Below are 20,174 nucleotides of genomic sequence, written 5' to 3'. Positions count from 1 at the left end.
TGCTAAATAGCTTTTACCTGCAAGCAGTCGGGATCATGCATCAGCTGTCTACATCAAACTGAGACATGTACTTTCTCTCCAAATGCACTTTAATGCACTGTGCTGCTAACTGTTCGTTCTTTTTTTGTTTGTTTTTTAAATTTTTCTCTTTGGGATTTACATGTTTTAATTGTTTTTTTTAAAAGGGGTTTTTAGATATATATCTTTATCCTTCCTGTTGTTGTTGCACTGCTGTGGGCTGGGAGGAACAGCATTTCATTTTTTTGTGTATACAAGTACACAAGAAAATGACAATAAACTAAATCTTGAATTCTTGAAAGTTTTTAAACTGTTCAAATGAACTGTTCAAATGTTTAACATATCCAACACCATACAGAACAGAAAATCAAAAAAGCATATTATGTCCTCTTTAAGTAAAAATAAAAATAATGCTGGCTATAAAGACAACTGTACCCAGGAAATGCAGTCAGCTGTAGTAAATTAACGTTAATTCTGTGAGACAAACAACAAAATGAAATTCTTGGTTTTTGTGTGTGCTCTCTGTAGCATCTACACATAGCCAAAGATAGTTTTATTGAGAAAGAAGAACCTAACCGGGAGAAGCTGACTGCAATGATATCAATGGTGGTTGTTTAACAATGAAAACAACAACTCCCATGATCCCACGCTACTTCATCAAACTCTGTCTTTTGTTATTGTTTTTGATTGAGGGAGCCCTAGCAGCATTCTTTATTGAAGTGATCAGCAATTGACTGATACTGAACAGTACTGATGTTTATTTAACTATTTTATTTTTATTTATACTTTATTTTCTCAGTGTTCATTTCTCAAATTGGTTGACAATATATAAGAATGTTAAATATTCTTTAATAAAGTTATTTGTTTAAGAAAGCAGCCTTCTGAGTACCTTTGTGTAGTCATATTGGTGCAAAAATCGGTGCACAATCTCATTCCAATCTCATTTTCATTCCAGCTCAAAATTCACTCTATTGGCAGCTATATCGGTATTCAGTGAATTTTTCCCCCCTAAAATCGGTATCAGTATCGGTCTCAAAAATCCCATATTGGTTGGGTTCTACTCAGAATAGATTCAGCTACTTTGACTTACCACTAAAGGAGTGCCACTACCCTCCGCCTCCTTATGGCGGCAACGAACAGACTGGTGATGGTCAGATGGATGGCAGTTGTAGGTAACAGCAAAGAAGAAATGCAAGCAAAATAATCGGCCATGAGCAGCTGTTGTCAGACTCTCTGTGTACGCGCTGGAAACACAGAAAGTCTGTTGGAGCTTTGACAGTCACTAGAAACACAAGTTTCTGTTTGGTACCTGTGTTGTAGCTGAGCTCGCGACTCTATGAGAGGCTATGTGTATGTGTCTGTGTGGGAGTGTCAGTATGTAGCCTTGCTATTTATCATATTAATGTTTAACTTTCCGGCGTGACTCGTCAGCCCTGAATATTTTGCAAAGCTCTGAATATAGCACAGTTAGTTTTTGATGCATCGTGTGTTGTGTTTACTGCAACAGAAAAGGAATAAATCTTTGGTTATTAGTACAATGTTGCCTCTCTGTTGTCTCTTATCAGGCTTACTAACTCTACCAGCAGCTCTGTGAGAGATGCAAACTGAGGCTACAGTTATCAATGTTGTGATACTGAAACAAAATGAGGCTACAATTTGCAGTGTGCTGATATTTATACTTGGTGGCATTTCTTGTCTGTGAAACTAATGTACTGTTAATAAACATTGTACATTACCTATTTCTTGCTTTTTGAAATAAACGTTTCTTTATTTGTCATATTCTGTATCGCAGAATCACCTTTTGTTGTGATATATTGTTATCGTGGGAAGAATATTGTGATAGTATCATAAGTTCATCTGTGATTCCCACCCCTGGTACTACTTTGTACATTGTAAATAATTTTAGTATAAAGTCAAGAGGTCCTGATATATAGCACAACAAGCTGTAGAAGCTGTGTAAACGGAAATGTGTCCCTGCACATGCTCAGTAGCATTTGCCTTACTCAAAACTACTCTGTGGAAACTGAAAATGTGATCGCTGTTGTTAGTCTTTGGAGCCATTTCTAAGCAAACTAGGTCTATGGCACAGAGGAATAAGATATATCAGAGTTCAGTTCTAAATCACATGTATCCACCACTGAGTGCAGCAAACACTCAGTGGTGTGATTGTGTTTACAACAGCTTTTAGCCTGGCTCAAAATCTCTGCCATTGTTGATCACTGCTGGTTGGTGCAAAATGCATTTTGGGATACTTGGCTGTCCCAAGCTTTTGCTGCCTTCAGCCAATCAATGGTGTAACTTCATCACTTTGTCAGTCAGTCAGTCAGTCAGTCAGTCAGGGAAAGATGCGATTCTTCAGGTCTCGTTGTTTCAATAAAGAAGGAGTCAGTAATTTACCTTTTTCCATAATGCTATAAGCAACTGAGATGCAACCTAATGCTGTGTGCACAGTGCCAGTGGTTGTTTCTTCTTGTTCCATTCCTCCCTTGCAATAATCAATAATTATGCAATGACAAAAATTTCAGAAAAGTCGTGTCACGGAGACACATTAGTGCTACGATCAGTCCATTTCCTGTAGTTACGCAACAATAAAAGCCACCCTTTGGTTCATATGGTTTAGTGCTTTTAAAGTGAAGCAGCAGCAGTAGGAAATGTTCGGTTTGTGTGACTTCATACAGCTGTAACACCACTGTAGGACAGCGATCAGTAGACAATGAGGCTGATATGGAATTTATCAATGAGGTGACATTACAGTTTAGTGGTGTTACACTGAAGTTTTTTTCCTGTGAATCCCTCGTGTGGGTAGGTAATTTGAATCCAGTGCAGGAGTGGCGGACTCCACCGCTAACAATGAAAACTACTATAGAGAGGTAATTACAGAGTGTAAGTACATTGCATGGCTATTGCTGAAAAATGCAGAACATGAACAGTATCAAAAACAGGGTTTGAGTTTTTTTCACCTGAACTTTGTAATTTATATACAGTTTGTTGACTTATCAGATGTTGATGACATTTACTGATTACAGGACTCCATAGTTCACAGTCATTGTGTGTTGGTGTACTTTTCAACTGGAGGATAAGGGCAACTATTGTCTTTGGCAATTTCCTCAGGGGCAGACCCTTCATGATTTGACAATAACATCTTTGTTCGCTGCTGTAATCGCACATCAACACTTGTTTCTACATGAACTGACTTGGTTTCATTTCAACTGCTGACAATTCATCATTACTCCAAATTTACCATCAAAGTTCTTTGTTAAGTTGATTTGGAGCACTTTTTGGTGCAGTGAGTCACAGTTTACACTCAGACCTGAAATATTGCATGCATACTCAGAATTAGTTGACCTATAATCAGATTTACAAAAATTGACCTGATTTTGTTGTAGCACCTCCAAACCCCAAAGTTTCCTGCAAGCTCACTCATGACATTTTGAAACTTATCACAGTCATCGTGTGTATTATAATCAGTTAATTTCTTAATCATTAAAAAAATAAATAATGAAGTGCAGAAGAGTTGCTGGTTCCAGCCTCTAAAATGGGATGATTTGTCGTTTTTTCCTGATTAATATAATTATCTTTTGAATATGTTTGTGTTTTGGATGCTTTGGGCTCTGAGAAATTTTGATTTGTGATTGTGATTTCTAACATTTGATAGACTAAAAGAGACTAACAAAGTAATAAAAAAAGTTACTTGATAATGAAAATAATAATTTGTTGCAACCCTCCAAAAAATTATTGTTACCATTAGGTGTGCAATATGGATAAAATCACAGCATATGTAATTTTATAATATGAATATATTAATTTTTTTTAGAAATTCACTCAAGGAGCTGTTTATAAATAAAATACCCAGATGGCTCAGACTGCTTTTGGTTAATCCAGTGAATTAAATTACCTGACAAATCTACATTAGGTACTTAATCATTTGATGCAAAACAAAAACATGGAAATATTGCAACATTCCCTGCAATGACCCAAAGCATAGATATATATATATTTCACTTGATCCACCTCTTTTAGTTCAGTTTCACTGTAACTTAGTGGGAAATAACAGTTCCAAATAATAGATGTAAACGATATCAGAGTTTGTGTTGATGATATCACACATAGCACAGTTAACAGCTGTCCCACTGCCAAAGCTCTCTGGGTGGAATACTTACGCCTTGACTCCACCAGGCATGGCTGCATCACGTTCCAGCTGCGACCCAGTTTTGTTCCGTCTTCCACACGGCATCATACCCCACTGGGAGCTTTTGTGAAGCGGAGCGTTTTGCTCTGGCAGTGCCAGAGAGAAGAGAGCCACCCCTCGACCTGGAGAGGAAGCCAAGGACCAGGGCAGTCATGGCGACAGTGGTGTCATAAAAACTAGTGATTTTCCAAGATGAACCTGTAGGTGTCCATGGTGACCAATATCCTCTGACCGGTTGACTTCTGGCCTGGTGCCACCGGTTATAATGTAATGTTGATGTAGTGATGTGATATACAATCGGGAGTCTGCAAAGCGTGTTTTATTTTGAAAATTGACTCAATACTCTATGCTGTTCCTGTGTCTGACTTCCTTCCCGGCTTGATCTGCTCTGTGCAGTTTGACGCGTCAAAAATAGACTAGGTGTGTATGTTTAGCGGAGCGGATAGCCAGAACGCGATGCAGACGTGCCCGGTGGAATCAAGCTGTAATAGTGAATATTTGGTTCATAAGGTGAAGTTAGTCACACTGAACTGAATAGTTCAGCATGAATACACACACAGTTACACTCCTAGTATACTTCATGTCCTCTGTCCCTATTTGTCTTGAAGTTTTGGTCCATTCAAGTTTAACTTCAAATGAACCAACAGTTGTAAACATGAAGTCACGTTGGACAGTTTTGGAGACTTCTGTGTCATCTGAGCCACATGAACCCACAGAGGAAAATTGTTTTATTCTGGTGACTGACATGAAGTAACACTGCACTGCCCTGTGTCTAAAGGCTTTATTTGTCTTCTCACAAAACTCAAATACCTAGATATGAACATTAATCATTATATACAACAATGAACAGATAGAATCAAAGGAATGCTACATTTGACTGACTGGAGCTAATTTGGAAATGCCCACTTCAAACACATACAGCAGAGAAAAGTGATGGTCACGGTTTCTTCTTCTTTACTTCGAAGTATCAATTCATAAAGGTGTCCTATGGCAGCTTGAGTTTCTTCATTCTAAGAGCTGTCTCGATTTCTCACTGACACCACACAACAACAGCAGAGTCACCGCAACATGAGTTATCATGGCTGATTTTCTATGTTTAGAAGGAGGATAAGGACTTATTTGTCATCATTTTACCAGAGAATGTGGATATTTGCCTGAACTAAACCAGCATACATGACGTACGCTTGATTGCTGGAACTGTGAAAATCTTATGACTGCTGCTCTCATTGTAAGTGTTACAGAGTGATCTTTTTTCCCCTTACAAATGACCTTTGATCATGCCCGTACTATACTGTACTGTACTGTACTGTACTGTCTAGTGGGCAGGTTGACATGCTGGGCTAATTGTAGCAAAATGAAAGAAAACACAACTAACGCTACATGTATAATGGCGCATTCAGACAGAATGCAAAGTGAATTTTTGCCTTACGTTACTTGTGAGTTTGACCGCTGAACCAATATACAGCAAAAATATAGCTTCAAGTGGCAATTAGCAGATTTACACCTTTTTGCGCAGAGGGAAGCAGCGCTATCGGCCAAAATTAAAACCGCGAGCAGCAACGAGTGGGTTTCAGGCTCAACAAAGGTGAGCAAAGTCACTTTAGCTAGTTTAATTCTGTTTATAGGAGTGAGACCAATCACACACTTGTTTCATCATCACAAAACCTGCAGCATTTCAGTAATTGCGCACTAAGCGTTCCGCCATTTGTCCCCCCTTCATTGGATTTGAATGAAACTTGAGTCACACTGGGATGATTTGGCATGTAAGATTTGCGATTACTGTCTGCTATCTGCACAGGAGCATCTTCAACTCCATAGTAGTTAGTAGTTAGTAGTTAGTTTGTCACAAAAGATATGATTGGCTCATGTGGTGACAGAGAATCCACAGATACAGCTCATTCTCTAGATTTGAGATATCTCAGGCCTCCAGGCTTCTTCTCCTTTGACCTTTGTCCTATTAGTTTTGTGCCGGTGGTTAGTCAGATGATGCTGACTGCCCTTATTGTTTTGTTTTCCACTGAATTTCCCCCACATAAGAATTGGAGCACCCACAAAGTGCTGTTAGTATGGATAAGCTGGGCCTGTAGCAGGCTGAAGCAGGGAAGTTTCATAGTCCACCAGCTGCATTTCAACACAATCACGTTTTTAACCTCAAAACTTGTTTGTGATGTAGGAGATTCAGTTTCCCCTGTCTCAAATCTCTTTAGTCTCACTCCTTTCGCTGCACTGATCCTATTCACACAGTCCACATTCCCATGGGGCAACCACCGCCTGGTGACCCAGTTTTCTTCCTCAGGGAGCTTTTGGCTTAAAGGCATATTTCAGTTTTCAGCATTTCATCAAGCTGTAATAGACATTGTCATGATTATATATAAATACTTTAGAGCAAGGTTTGAGTATTTCCAGATTTGCTCCTGTATCCTTGCTGATGTACCAAAGTGAAATTTTGTTTTTGATGGATTTATGTTGGTCATCTTGAACTCTGTATTTTATCTACAGTGTGCTACTTTTGCATTGTAATTTTTTTTGTGCTGCAACACAAGAGAGCCCCTAGAGCTGAGCTGAACTGAATGGGTCATAATGGGGAAGATGGAGATGTATACTAGCAGAGAAAGTGAGTTCCTTCATTCCAAAAGCTCAGGCATCTATAATTAAAATGGAAGCTGCAGAACAATGAGGCTCAGTCCAGACTGTCACAAGCAACGTGGCACAAGTTCTCTCTCAAATGAAGTACTCACACTCTTCACTGATATGAATGAAACACACTTTGGATTTAGAGTAAAAACAATTTTGTAAGATATAAAAAATGTTAAGCCTTGTAGCTCTCAGTGTGTAAACTCTGCTTTAGTTCTTTGCTGTCCATTACCTTGGAGTAGTGGGGTTTTTTATTGTGAAAGTCTTTCCAACCCAGATTAGAGAATTGGTCTCCAAAAGTGTCCAATCCCACCAATGGTGATGCTTTACATTAAACATGTATTTGTTGAACAGTGGAACCTGTCTAATGCTACTTTCATGTTATATAGTTATCATAATGACCAGTTTCTGACTTGTAAATGCTGTTGACATCCAAGTCGTTGATGACGAAAGCTCTGATACAACTTGGCACTCAATAATGCAGAAGTGCCTGAAAACCCAACAAATATGGATGCCCCCTCGTCAGCCAACAATGCATAGTTAAGAGTAATTGAAGCCAAATTTAATGGATATCACGTCAAATGTCAATCAATGCACAGTATTTTTCACACAACCAACTTTGCAGTCACACAGCCATCTTGAGCTGTCCACTGGTAGGCTAATGGTTGCAAGTTACCAAAGCTAAGGGCTGTTCATTTTGACAGTGTTCCTTATTAAATAAGGACAATAAATAAATACATCTTAAGATAGTGTTGTGTCACCATAAATAACTAATTCCAACAAGGGAATACTTCGATGTCTCATTATCCAGATAAGAAAATTAGCCTGCTATAGGATGTTTTCAGCTGCAAGTTTTTTATGCTGTTTTATATATAATTTTACCAATTAATAAACAAGACCGAAATATGTGTTTTATCAAAGAATAAATAAAGAAAAGTATTCCTCTTCTGCACTTGGACAAAGTTTCGTACAAAAAAAAGGTGAGGTGAAAAAGGGAAATAGCCAGCTCAGTATTTTCCATACATAGGCTCTAATTAGGCAGCATGCCCAGGTAGATTAAGACATGCCCAGATAAATAAAATAACTGTTTCAATTTAGGTTAGGGCAGGGCAAGGCAAGGCAAGGCAAGGCAAGGCAAGGCAAGGCAAGGCAAGGCAAGGCAAGGCAAGGCAAGGCAAGTTTATTTGTATAGCACATTTCAACAACAAGGCAATTCAAAGTGCTTTATATAGAGCATAAAAGGCATCAAGACAGAATATAAAAGCAACACAAGTAAAAAGACATTTAAATGCAATTTGAAAGTGTTAAATGTGGAAATAAAAAGAAGCTAAAACAGAATAAGACAGATAAAACAGGAGAATAAAAGTTACAGTACAGTATAAAATATTAACCTCCAAATTTGGTTTAATAAAAGGCAGCGGCAAACTGTGATTTAAAAGAACTGAGAGTTGCAGCAGACCTGCAGTTTTCTGGGAGTTTGTTCCAGATATGTGGAGCACAAAAACTGAACACTGCTTCTCCAGGTTTATTTTTGACTCTCGGGACAGAAAGCAGACCTGTCCCAGACAACCTGAGGTCTAGACGATTCGTAATGTAGCAGCAGATCATAAATGTATCTTGGCCCTAAACCATTCAGTGCTTTATGAATTAACAGCAGTATTTTAAAATCAATTCTTTGACAGACAGGAAGCCAGTGTAAGGATCTGAGAACTAGAGTGATATGATCCACTTTCTTGGTCTTAGTGAGGACTCGAGCAGCAGCATTCTGAATCAGCTGCAGCTGATTTATTTTTTTAGGGAGACCTGTGAAGACAGCGTTACAGTAGTCAAGTCTACTGAAGATAAATGCATGGACAGGTTTTTCCAAATCCTGCTGAGACCTAAGTCCTTTAATTCTTGATATATTCTTCAGATGATAGTAGGCTGACTTTGTAATTGTCTTAATTTGGCTGTTGAAATTCAGGTCTGACTCCATGACTACACCAAGATTTCTGGCTTGGTTTGTAGTTTTTAACATTATCGATTGAAGCTGAGTGCTTACTTTTACATGATCTTCCTTGGCTCCAAAAACAATTACTTCAGTTTTGTCTTTGTTTAACTGAAGAAAATTCTGGCACATCCAATCATTGATTTGTTCAATGCACTTACTCAGTGCTTGTATTGGACCATAGTCCCCTGGTGATATGGTTATGTAAATTTGTGTGTCATCTGCATAACTGTGGTAACATATTTTGTTGTTTTCCATAATCTGAGCTAGTGGGAGCATGTAGACGTTGAACAGAAGAGGCCCCAGAATGGAGCCTTGGGGAACCCTGCATGTCATTTTTGTCCGCTCAGATGTGTAATTACCTATAATCATAAAACAGTCCCTGCCCTTTTAAGTAGGATTCAAACCAGTTAGGCTAAATACTGTGCCAGAAAATCGCACCCAGTTTTCTAGTCTGTCTAGTAATATGTAGTGGTCAACCGTGTCAAATGTGGCACTGAGATCCAGTAATACTAATACTGTAATTCTGCCACTGTCAGTGTTTAAGTGTATGTCATTGAAGACCTTAACAAGAGCAGTCTCAGTGCTGTGGTGTGGTCGAAATCCTGACTGAAAGACATCAAAACGATTGTTTAGTGCCACAAAGTTGTTCAGCTGTTGAAAAACAGCTTTTTCAATGATTTTTCTTAAAAACAGGAGGTTTCATATGGGTCTATAGTTGCTCATTAGTGAAGTGTCTAGATTGTTCTTTTTTAAGAGTGACTTGATGACGGCAGTCTTCAGGGCCTGTGGGTAGACACCGGAGAGAAGAGATGTGTTGACAATCTGTACATCTGAGGCCATGCAGTTTGAAACAATTTTGAAAAAGCCTGTAGGCAGAATATCAAGGCAGCAAGAGGAGGATTGCAGATGTATAATGTCCTCCAGGTTTTTGTGGTTGATCAGATAGAATTGTGTCATACTACTCAAATTGATTTTAAGTGGACACAGGGACAACACATGTCCTGCACCTGATATGGAGGCACTGACTGCTTGTCTAATTGTCTGAATTTTGTCAGTGAAGAAGGAAGCAAATTCATTGCAAGCCTTGATGGATAGATGTTCAGGGGCTGTGGACACAGGAAGGCTTGTTAGCCTGTCGACAGTAGCAAATAAGGCACATGCATTATTGTTGTTTTTGGCAATGATGTCAGAGAAGAAGGACTGCCTTGCAGGTATATCTTAGAATGCCTTATTTCACTCTTTCCAAACGAACTAATTTTTGGCCACACACCTGTCTGAGTTGCGTGTGCTGCAGTAACTGAGTAGGGACTAGAGGCTCCTCTGTGTGCAGATGCCTGGCTACCATCTACCCATAGTCTGCATGTCAAGTGTTTTGGGAACATTGGTAAATTGTAGCGTCCACCAATAGTCTGCATGTGAGGCTTTTAGGGGACATCTGTAAATTGTAGTGTCTACCCATCGTCTACATGTGAGAAGTTTAGGGAACATTGGAGTAGTATCTACCGATAGAATGCAAGTGAGGTGTTTAGGGAACATCTGAAAATTGTAGTTACAGAAAATAACCTCATTACACTCTTTCCCCCTAAACTGCATGAGTTTCAGCATGTACATTAGTCACCACCACAATTAAATTCTCAGCCTGTGGGAAACACTGCATAGCTAGCAGTTGGCAAGCTAACATGCATGCGTGCAGTATTTTACATTACCTTGCTAATCATTACATGAAAATGTTTGTTTATTAATATTCTAATGCTATAGTACCTTTGTTTTCCTGTTTGTTTTGTTAGCATGCTAAAATGTTAGCAACAGTTTAATATTAGCTTTTAAATATTTCGTACAGACAGAAGTGTAACTAAAACTGCTGGCAAGCTAACAACCAGGCTCACACACAATGGCAAAGACACAGTTAACCATCAAGAAGAGTGTGTCTTTCACCAGCCACTTTATTTTCTGTGTACTGTAGTAAGTCATAGAAAACTATGAAGGACAAACAAGAAAAAGCACTGTAGATGAGAGACTGTCTCTGGTAAAGGACATTCCTGTGTGCCCATGGCACTGATGCCCACTCTGCTCATTGGCAGATGGCAGCAGGGGAACACCCTGCTTTGTGTGCCTCTGGCATTCCAGTGCTCCCAGAAAGAAGAGCCAAACAAGTCCATGCCTTTGTGTTCACAGTACAGGAATGCTATGCTAAGAGAAGAGGCCCTCCCTCTGGCTGTAATCAGTCCCTTAGAATTAGTTACAGTCATTTCAGTCACAGTTAGTTAAATGCAATGATGATATTCTACACTCAGCCATTGGTCTTTTCATTTGAATAAGTTTGTCCATCAAATGCTCAGTAATCATGGCTATATTCGGCAGATGATCAGTTGTTGGAGCGGCTGTCACATACCAATATACACAGCAGTTGTCAAATACAGACTAATTAAATGAACATTGCATTGTGTGTTTGTGCATGTGAAGATGGTTGCCACAGGAAGTCCCTTCATAAGCCTAAGAGTGATGTAATGCTGCCATGTTTTTCTGCAATCTATGGCGTACATCGCTGTTTGCCACAGTATCTTCTCTGATAACACAGGAAGTTGTTTGCTCAGTGTACCACAGTGAAAAATACAGCATATGTGTCTTTTACATTGGAGACCAGAGTTCACATCCCATCATATACAGACTGATGACAAATTAAAGGAAAAATTGGTCCAGGTCTGAATGCTTGACCCCTACACTGATGGGATCTGGTGGCTCTGTTATGCTGTGGGGGGGGGGGGGGGGCATTTTGCTGGCATGGTTTGGGTCCACTTGTCCCCATAGAGGAAATCAATAAAAGTTGTTCTGAGTCATCACCTCTATCAAATGATGAAACATTTCTATCCTGATAGGAGTGGTCTCTTCCAGGATGACAATATCCCAATTCACAGGGCACGAGGGGTCACTGAATGGTTTAATGAGTATGAAAATGATGTGAATCATATGGCCTTCACAGTCACCAGATCTCAACCCAATCGAACACTTATGGGAGATTTTGGACTGATGTGTTAGACAGTGCTCTCCACCACCATCATCAAAACACCAAATGAGGGAATATCTTTTTGAAGAATGGTTTTCATCCCTCCAGAAGAGTTCCAGAGACTAGTAGAATCAATGCCAAGGCTGATTCCAGCTTCTCAAATGTGAATATTTTCTGGTTTCTTTAGTCCTCTATGACAGTAAACCAAATATCTTTGGGTTGTGGACTGTTGGTCAGGAAAAAACAAGACATTTGAAGACATCATCTTGGGCTTTGGGAAACAATGATCGACATTTTTCACCATTTTCTGATATTTTATAGACCAAACAACTAATTAATCGAGAAAATAATCAACAGATGAATCGTTTATGAAAGTCATTTTTAGTTGCAGCTCAGTGTAACACACACAGTTCCTGCTGTTGGTTACTGCTGTTGTGTACGAATATAGGCCTGACAAACACACCGAGCCGCTGTGATAAACAAAGCTGCACTCACTGTCCTCTGTGTCCCCGGGGCAGGTAAAGGAAAAGGCTTCTCTCAGCATAATTACATGTTTCTGCATCTCTTCACTAAAACACTAACATTGTGCATGCATGCAATCCATCCCATGTCTCACAAACCAAAACTGTCCTGCTAAACAATGTAGCTCCTCCATTTGGTTAAAAGTTTGTCATTAATATGATGAATCATTATTTTCTGAGTCGCTCTCATTTAGCAAGCTTTGTTAATCATGTCATATAAAAACAACCTCATGACAAAAAGTACAGAAAAACTATATATGGTAAATCTTTGGGAGTGTTACCTCAAATGGCATTAGCACCTCTGTTTCACTGTAAAGGCTTACCACTGCTTTCACATTAAAATGCATTTATTGTGAAAAACATGCAGGAAGTGTCATAACATAGGCAATAACATTGCACATCAAAGATAGCTGCAGAGCAGAAAACAGTTTTTAATTTGGCCGATATCTGATTCGCTTATTAATGTCAGTATCAGGGATAGTATTGATCCAGTCGGTTGGATTGGTGCATCCCTTGTTCTCAGTTCCTAGGACCAGCATTTTCAGGTGTGTTATGATGCCACCTGAGTGTGAATTCCCAGCTACTGTCTTGGTCAAACAAAAGTATCCTTATTGAGGATATACGTCAATAGTTGTTAAAAAAAAAATAGCCAAAATGCTACAAATAATGCTGGGTGCTGGTGGGAGTGTATTCTTCTTACTCTGCATGTAGTCTTTGGGGGAGGTTTAAGGTTTCCCAGAGACTCTTAATCTTGGATGGGATGATGTAATGTCAGGCTGATTGTTTCCCAGTTAACAGTTGCTAAATGAAAGCTCTTTTCAAACACAGAGCACAGAGGGAGAAGGGCCCTCATGGCCTTTTGAAGAGCTGTAATGAAACAATGGCTTGGTTTCTGGCCTGAAAAGATTAGTCTCACTCTGGGGTCAGCAGGCCTGATACTTCATTATGTATTACTCACACACACACAGCTGCTGAAAGCTTCTATAAATAAGCTTCCTATCAGACATAAGCCTCTGTGGGCTTTGCCATTGGCTCATCCAGTTGGTGATAACAGCTGTCTGACTTGGCTGCTTGAATCTCTCACAGTCACGTGCAGTCGTGACAGAGGTGAGAGCTTTGTGGGGACAAAAATCCTTCTACGTTCTAGAGCTATTTTGCTCGGATGCAATGATCCGGGGTGAAATTCATGGCAGAAAAGGAGATAGTAATTGCTAGTCTTGCAGAAGCCTCATTAGCTCAAAATGCAGATGTAAGATGGTTGTTCAGGCATTTAGAGAAATACCAAATAAACAGAATTCGTAGACTGAGGAAAAGTCTATGAATTGCAACAAAAAAATAACAAAATAACTGGGAGTAAATGGCTCAATACTTTTTAAGTACCAGCTGAAAACTGTTGAGCACTGAGAGTTGGCATCTTGGGCCAATCATTTTGGTATTGGCACCAAGATGCCAAGACTCTGCTTGTTTCCTAGTCCTGTATTGCTATGGGTTTCAAGTCTGTCAATCTGTGTATTTAATAGGCTACCAGAGTGGGTACTTGGTTGGACCTAACGCTGAGTGGGCTTTGTGTTTTGTAGGTATGACACTGGTAAAGACGGCTTCATTGACCTGATGGAGCTGAAGCTGATGATGGAGAAGCTCGGAGCTCCACAGACCCACCTGGGCCTCAAGAACATGATCAAAGAGGTGGATGAAGACTTTGATGGCAAACTGAGCTTCAGAGAGGTGAGTGTGTCATATTACTGTGTGTGTGGCTTTTAGTGATAGTGGAAGTGATTTTATTCATATATAATAGAATTGGCTGAAAGTTATATGGGAAACAGACAACAATTAGGCGTTAAACTGTTTGTTCTGTATATTAATGACATATGTAAGGTATCAAGTCTATTGAAATTCATTTTATTCAAAGACAACATGAATATTTTTTTGTTCTGGGGAGAATTTACAGCAGCTTTTTAAGTTGATCACAGCAGAAATGAAAAAGAAAAAAATGTGGTTTGACAGTAACAAATTATCATTAAATCTGAACAAAAACAAACATTTTTTTTCGGAAATTGTAAAACAGACACAAAAGTACAAGTAATGATAAACAATATCAACATTGAAAGAATATATAAAAATACATTTCTGGGTGTGACCACAAAATGTGCTGGAAACTTCATATAAGATACATGAGAACATAGTTGGCAAGAAGCGTTGGAGTTCAGGGAAAGGCAAGGCACATTCTGGATCATAAAGCATTGTACATTCTGTATTGTTCACTTGTATTGCTGTATTGAATTACTGTGTGAAGGTATATGGGGAAAAACACCTACAAAAGCACCCTACAATCATTATGCATACTACAAAAAGAGCCATAAGAATAGTATATCATGAACAAAATAAACTGTTCAAAATCACAGGCTATGAAGTTCATGGACCTGGCAGAATTTAAGACTGCACAAATATTCTACAAAGCAAGAAATAATCTACTTCCTGGCAACATATAAAAACTGTTCTCAGACAGAGAGGGTTGCTGCAATTTAAAAGTAAAATTTAATTTTAAAAAACATCCCACCTCACACAAAAGTATGTGTATTTTAAATTGTGGGGTTGAATTTGTGGAAGGGGTTAGAGGAAGAACTTAAAGAAAGCAGAAGTATAAATCATTTCAAAAAGAGGTACAAAAAAATTGTTTTTGAGAGGTACAGGGATGAGGACATGACTGTGACACTCGTGGTGGATGCTGTTATTGTTGTTGTTGTTGTTGATCATCAGATAAATGTATTCGGATGTGTGATAAACAGTAAGTACATATAGGTTTATGAAATGAGCATTATAGAGGGGTCAGGAAATTATAAGTATTAACTTCCTCCTGCTCTTTTTCGGACATGTGGTATTCTTTGGTTTGTTTACTGAGAGTTTGATGCTTATGTTAAATTCAATTGGTTATTATTATTTGTTTTTTGTTTTTATTCGTGTTTTGAAATAAAGTTTTATCAAAATACATGTTGAGGTTGCTTAATATTATCATTAATCATCAGCTTTAAATACAAAGACAATCACCCATATAATATACCCACATATGCAACCCTACTAAACCCTGTATATGGGAAACACTCATTTAAGATAATGGTAGCTCCTTTTTAGACTTTTATGTAACAGGTAAAGTTCAAATTTTAATGTGTGCAGCTGTGTAATGATTGTGTTATGAATACTAGAATCATTAGGACTGTAAAAAGAGGCATGAATGGCACACAGTATCTACAGTATGTATGCATAAATACAGTAGAAGTTAACCGCAGATGGCTATAGAGGTGCACATCATGCTTTAAATGATCGATGAACTGATCCATGTATGTTACAATACTAATTTAACAACATACTTGGCATCTGTTACAACCTGCACACTGGACAGGAGCAGTTTGTAAGATTAAAAGAAGTCTTATCCAGGGCTGGCTTACCAACCAGGCAAAGGGAGCAACTGCCTCTGGCCTTTAGGGCCCTCAAAGGCTTATTTTAAACTGAACTGATAAGAGCTTCAGGGTAGTTCCTGCATCTTGACAGCCCTGTCGAATAAAATGGCCTTGAGTCCAAACCTAATTCTGATACTTCTAATAATTCAGTTGATGACATGTGTACGTAGTGCACATATTCAAGTACATTTGCATGGAATCAAATGTACTCAAACAACTTGGAGATGGTGGGGTGGAGGTTGGGAGTGACTGCAGCCTGAACTGGGGTCCACAGATCAGTTTTTTTTTTTTTATTAAAGGTGAGGTTCACAACAAGTCTGTGTTAAAACAACAGTCAGGAGCCCAAATGAACACTGAAACAGGTTTTACTTGCTGTAATCATTCCTCCTGTTGATACTGACCATTAGAAGATCCCTTCATAATGCACTTACAATGTAAGTGATGGGGGATGAAATCCACAGTCCTCCTGTACAAAAATGTATTTAAATTTATCTGAAGCTAATATGAAGCTTCAGCGTCTAAATGAGTCAAATCAAGTAGATATCTTTCAACGTTACAGTCTTTTTAGTGCCAAAGTTCCTCTTTTTGTTACTTTACTTCCACCGCAGCTCAACAGGGAAACACTGTCTGAGGAAACACAAAGAAGGAATTTGACGCTAAAAAGACTGTAAATGTGTCAGATATCCACTTGATATGACTAACTCAGACTGCTGAAGACTCATATAAGCTTCACATCAACTTTTAAATGCATTTTTGCATAAAATGACTGTGTGGTCACACTGGGGATTTTGGCCCCCATCAATTACATTGAAAGCACATTTGAAGGGCATCTTTTAAAGGACCAGTGTGTAAAATTTAGTGGCATCTATCAGTGAGGTTGCAGATTGCAACCAAATGAATAAGGCAGCAAAACTTGCAAAAAACACGAAAAGCTCTCTCTACAGCCAGTGTTTGATTTGTCCGTTCTGGGCTACTGTAGAAACATGGCGGTGCAACATGATGGGCTCCGTAGAAGAGGACCCGCTCCCTATGTAGATATAAAGGGCTCATTCAAAGGTAACGAAAACACAACAATTCTTATTTTCATGGGATTATATACTAATTAAAACATACTTATGAATATTATATTCAATCTCTGCTAAGTCTGTCCCGCTAGATGCCACTAAATCTTACACACTGGTCAGCAGCAGCAAGAAAAACCTCTTTCAGTGTTCATATGGGCACCTGACTGTTGTTTTAAGACAGATTTGAAAAATTATGAACCTGTCCCTTTAACCCTTGTGGGTTAATTCAGCCCTGTTCTTGTCACTGTTGATTACTTTGCTTACTGTGTTTCTCAACAGTTTGCACTTACAGTTTGCCAGTGTTCAAGCTAGGTGTTAGTTTCAACTGATTTGGTTTGTGTGCTATTGCTACTAATGTTTAATTTCATCGTCGATTTAATCTTCCAATTATTTATTAGATAATCAATGAATTGTTTGTCTATAAAATCTCAGAAGATATTTTAGAATATGCATCACAAATTCCTGGAGCCCAAGGTGATATCATCAAATATTTGTTTTGTCCGAAGACATTCAGTTTATTGTCATGTAAGACGAGCAAACCTGGAACCAGAAATGTTTGACATTTTTGCTCGAAAATGATATAAATGATTATTCAATTATCGAAATAGTTGCAGATTAATTTTCTGCCAATTGACTAATTGTTACAGCCCTAGTTAGAACAAAAAGCTGAATTGAGGCATGACTTCTGGTTCTCACTCATCGCTCAGTGGACCTCAGTGAGCTTCTCCTTCTGAGGTGATTCATGTATTGCATGTGCGTCAAAGAGCAAACTGGCCTGCAGGTTTTGTAGATTAGAACAGAGGTGGGAAAAGCTAGAAGGGGATGATTGGAGTTTTGCCTCATGTGATGTACAAGCATGGTGAAGCGCAAACTTAGGTAACATGTTTGTCACATGAACACAGCAAAGTCAAATCTGCAGAATGACTGGAGATGTAACATGCATAACTGGCTGAATATCTACTAATTTTACTGCAGTTCCTGCTGATCTTCCGAAGGGCAGCAGCTGGAGAGCTGCAGGAGGAGAGCGGTTTGATGGCGTTGGCCAGGTTGTCTGAGATCAACGTCTCCACTGAGGGAGTGATGGGGGCCAAAGACTTCTTTGAAGCCAAGGTATGATGACACTTTGTACTAGGGGTGTAACGGTACATATATTCATCCTGAACCGTTACCGGTACAGGACGTTCAGTTTGGTACGTGACTTTCCTTGGTTTGGTATGCTCTGTGACCAAACAATTACTGTCAAAATAGTTTAATAATCCACTTACTCTGATGTGCGGAACAATAATTCTGGAGTTCCACCTGGAACATTTTGGGAGTGCACCACTTAGCTGTAGCATGCTCATGGATGTATGCTAGCCGGCTTAGCCAAGTTAGCTTGGTTAGCTGTTACCCTGCAGTGTCGCTGCTGTCAGAATGACTAACGAGAGACCTAAAACACTGACTGAGTGCAAAACTATTATCAAAATATGCTCCGTTATCGCCGTAGTGAAATGATATTGTGTCTCCCTGTTCCCCTCTTTGTGACAGTTGCCCCCTCCTCCTCTGTGACGGTTGTTTTTTCACCCCGCCTTTGAGTGAAGCCGTTCAGAACAACGATAAAAACATTAGATTTTTGACGTGGTCAGACAGCATGTTGTAAGAACCAGTTCAGAGAGGAAAATGTAGTTAAAAAGTATTGCAAGTATTGTAAAAGTAGTGGTTTGGTCCATCTGACTGATATATTATTATATATGACATCAGTAGATTATTAATACTGAAGCATCAGTGTGTAAGCAGCATATTACTGTTGTGGCTGCTGGAGGTGGAGTTAGTTTGAACTACTTTATATACAGTTAGACAGACCATAAATCATCATAAAACAACTGTCAGCAGGTGTCCTGACTCTTTGCAAGAAACAGAAAGGTTGTTTTCCTTTTTCACTGCAGCACAACTAAACTGTTTCAGTAATAATTTTGGCCAATTAACCATTATTGGATGTCAACATTTTTCAAAATAAAAGACCAAAACGTTATTCTCTACCTTTCTTTTTTTCTGCTGTACCGAATCATGACCTCAAAATCGAAGTACATACCAAAACTGAAGTACACACCAAACCGTGGATTTTGTGTACCATTACACCCGAACCTTGTATATATATATATATATGTATATGTATATATATGTATATGTATATGTGTGTGTGTATATATATATATATATATATATATATATATATATATATATATATATATATACACATGTGTGTGTGTGTGTGTATGTACAGTACAGACCAAAAGTTTGGACACACCTTCTCATTCAAAGAGTTTTCTTTATTTTCATGACTATGAAAATTGTAGATTCACACTGAAGGCATCAAAACTATGAATTAACACATGTGGAATTATATACTTAACAAAAAAGTGTGAAACAACTGAAAATATGTCTTATATTCTAGTTTCTTCAAAGTAGCCACCTTTTGCTTTGATTACTGCTTCGCACACTCTTGGCATTCTCTTGATGAGCTTCAAGAGGTAGTCACCTGAAATGGTCTTCCAACAGTCTTGAAGGAGTTCCCAGAGATGCTTAGCACTTGTTGGCCCTTTTGCCTTCACTCTGCGGTCCAGCTCACCCCAAACCATCTCGATTGGGTTCAGGTCCGGTGACTGTGGAGGCCAGGTCATCTGGCGCAGCACCCCATCACTCTCCTTCTTGGTCAAATAGCCCTTACACAGCCTGGAGGTGTGTTTGGGGTCATTGTCCTGTTGAAAAATAAATGATGGTCCAACTAAACGCAAACCTAATGGAATAGCATGCCGCTACAAGATGCTGTGGTAGCCATGCTGGTTCAGTATGCCTTCAATTTGGAATAAATCCCCAACAGTGTCACCAGCAAAGCACCCCCACACCATCACACCTCCTCCTCCATGCTTCACGGTGGGAACCAGGCATGTAGAGTCCATCCGTTCACCTTTTCTGCGTCGCACAAAGACACGGTGGTTGGAACCAAAGATCTCAAATTTGGACTCATCAGACCAAAGCACAGATTTCCACTGGTTTAATGTCCATTCCTTGTGTTCTTTAGCCCAAACAAGTCTCTTCTGCTTGTTGCCTGTCCTTAGCAGTGGTTTCCTAGCAGCTATTCTACCATGAAGGCCTGATTCACACAGTCTCCTCTTAACAGTTGTTCTAGAGATGTGTCTGCTGCTAGAACTCTGTGTGGCATTGACCTGGTCTCTAATCTGAGCTGCTGTTAACCTGCGATGTCTGAGGCTGGTGACTCGGATGAACTTATCCTCCGCAGCAGAGGTGACTCTTGGTCT

The 20,174-nt window shown here is 39.1% G+C and overlaps 1 protein-coding gene across 2 annotated transcripts in view; it reads left to right on the top strand.

Annotated features, from left to right (window-relative positions):
* Window positions 1-20,174, top strand: part of efhd1 (EF-hand domain family, member D1) — a 31,720-nt gene that overhangs the window by 4,132 nt on the left and 7,414 nt on the right. The window contains exons 1-3 of one of the 2 annotated variants that reach the window (XM_067593762.1): window positions 13,507-13,605; window positions 13,934-14,081; window positions 17,851-17,985. In XM_067593762.1, the coding sequence (XP_067449863.1) occupies window positions 13,598-13,605; window positions 13,934-14,081; window positions 17,851-17,985 (291 nt within the window). In that variant the 5' untranslated portion in view covers window positions 13,507-13,597. Of the gene's footprint in view, window positions 1-13,506; window positions 13,606-13,933; window positions 14,082-17,850; window positions 17,986-20,174 lie in introns of those variants that run through there. The other variant, XM_067593760.1, reaches the window with a different exon arrangement.

This window comes from Thunnus thynnus, chromosome 7, assembly GCF_963924715.1.
Source record: "Thunnus thynnus chromosome 7, fThuThy2.1, whole genome shotgun sequence".
Lineage (NCBI taxonomy): Eukaryota > Metazoa > Chordata > Actinopteri > Scombriformes > Scombridae > Thunnus > Thunnus thynnus.
The sequence above is the reverse complement of the archived record's forward strand: the minus strand, read 5'-3'. Positions and strand labels throughout refer to the sequence as shown.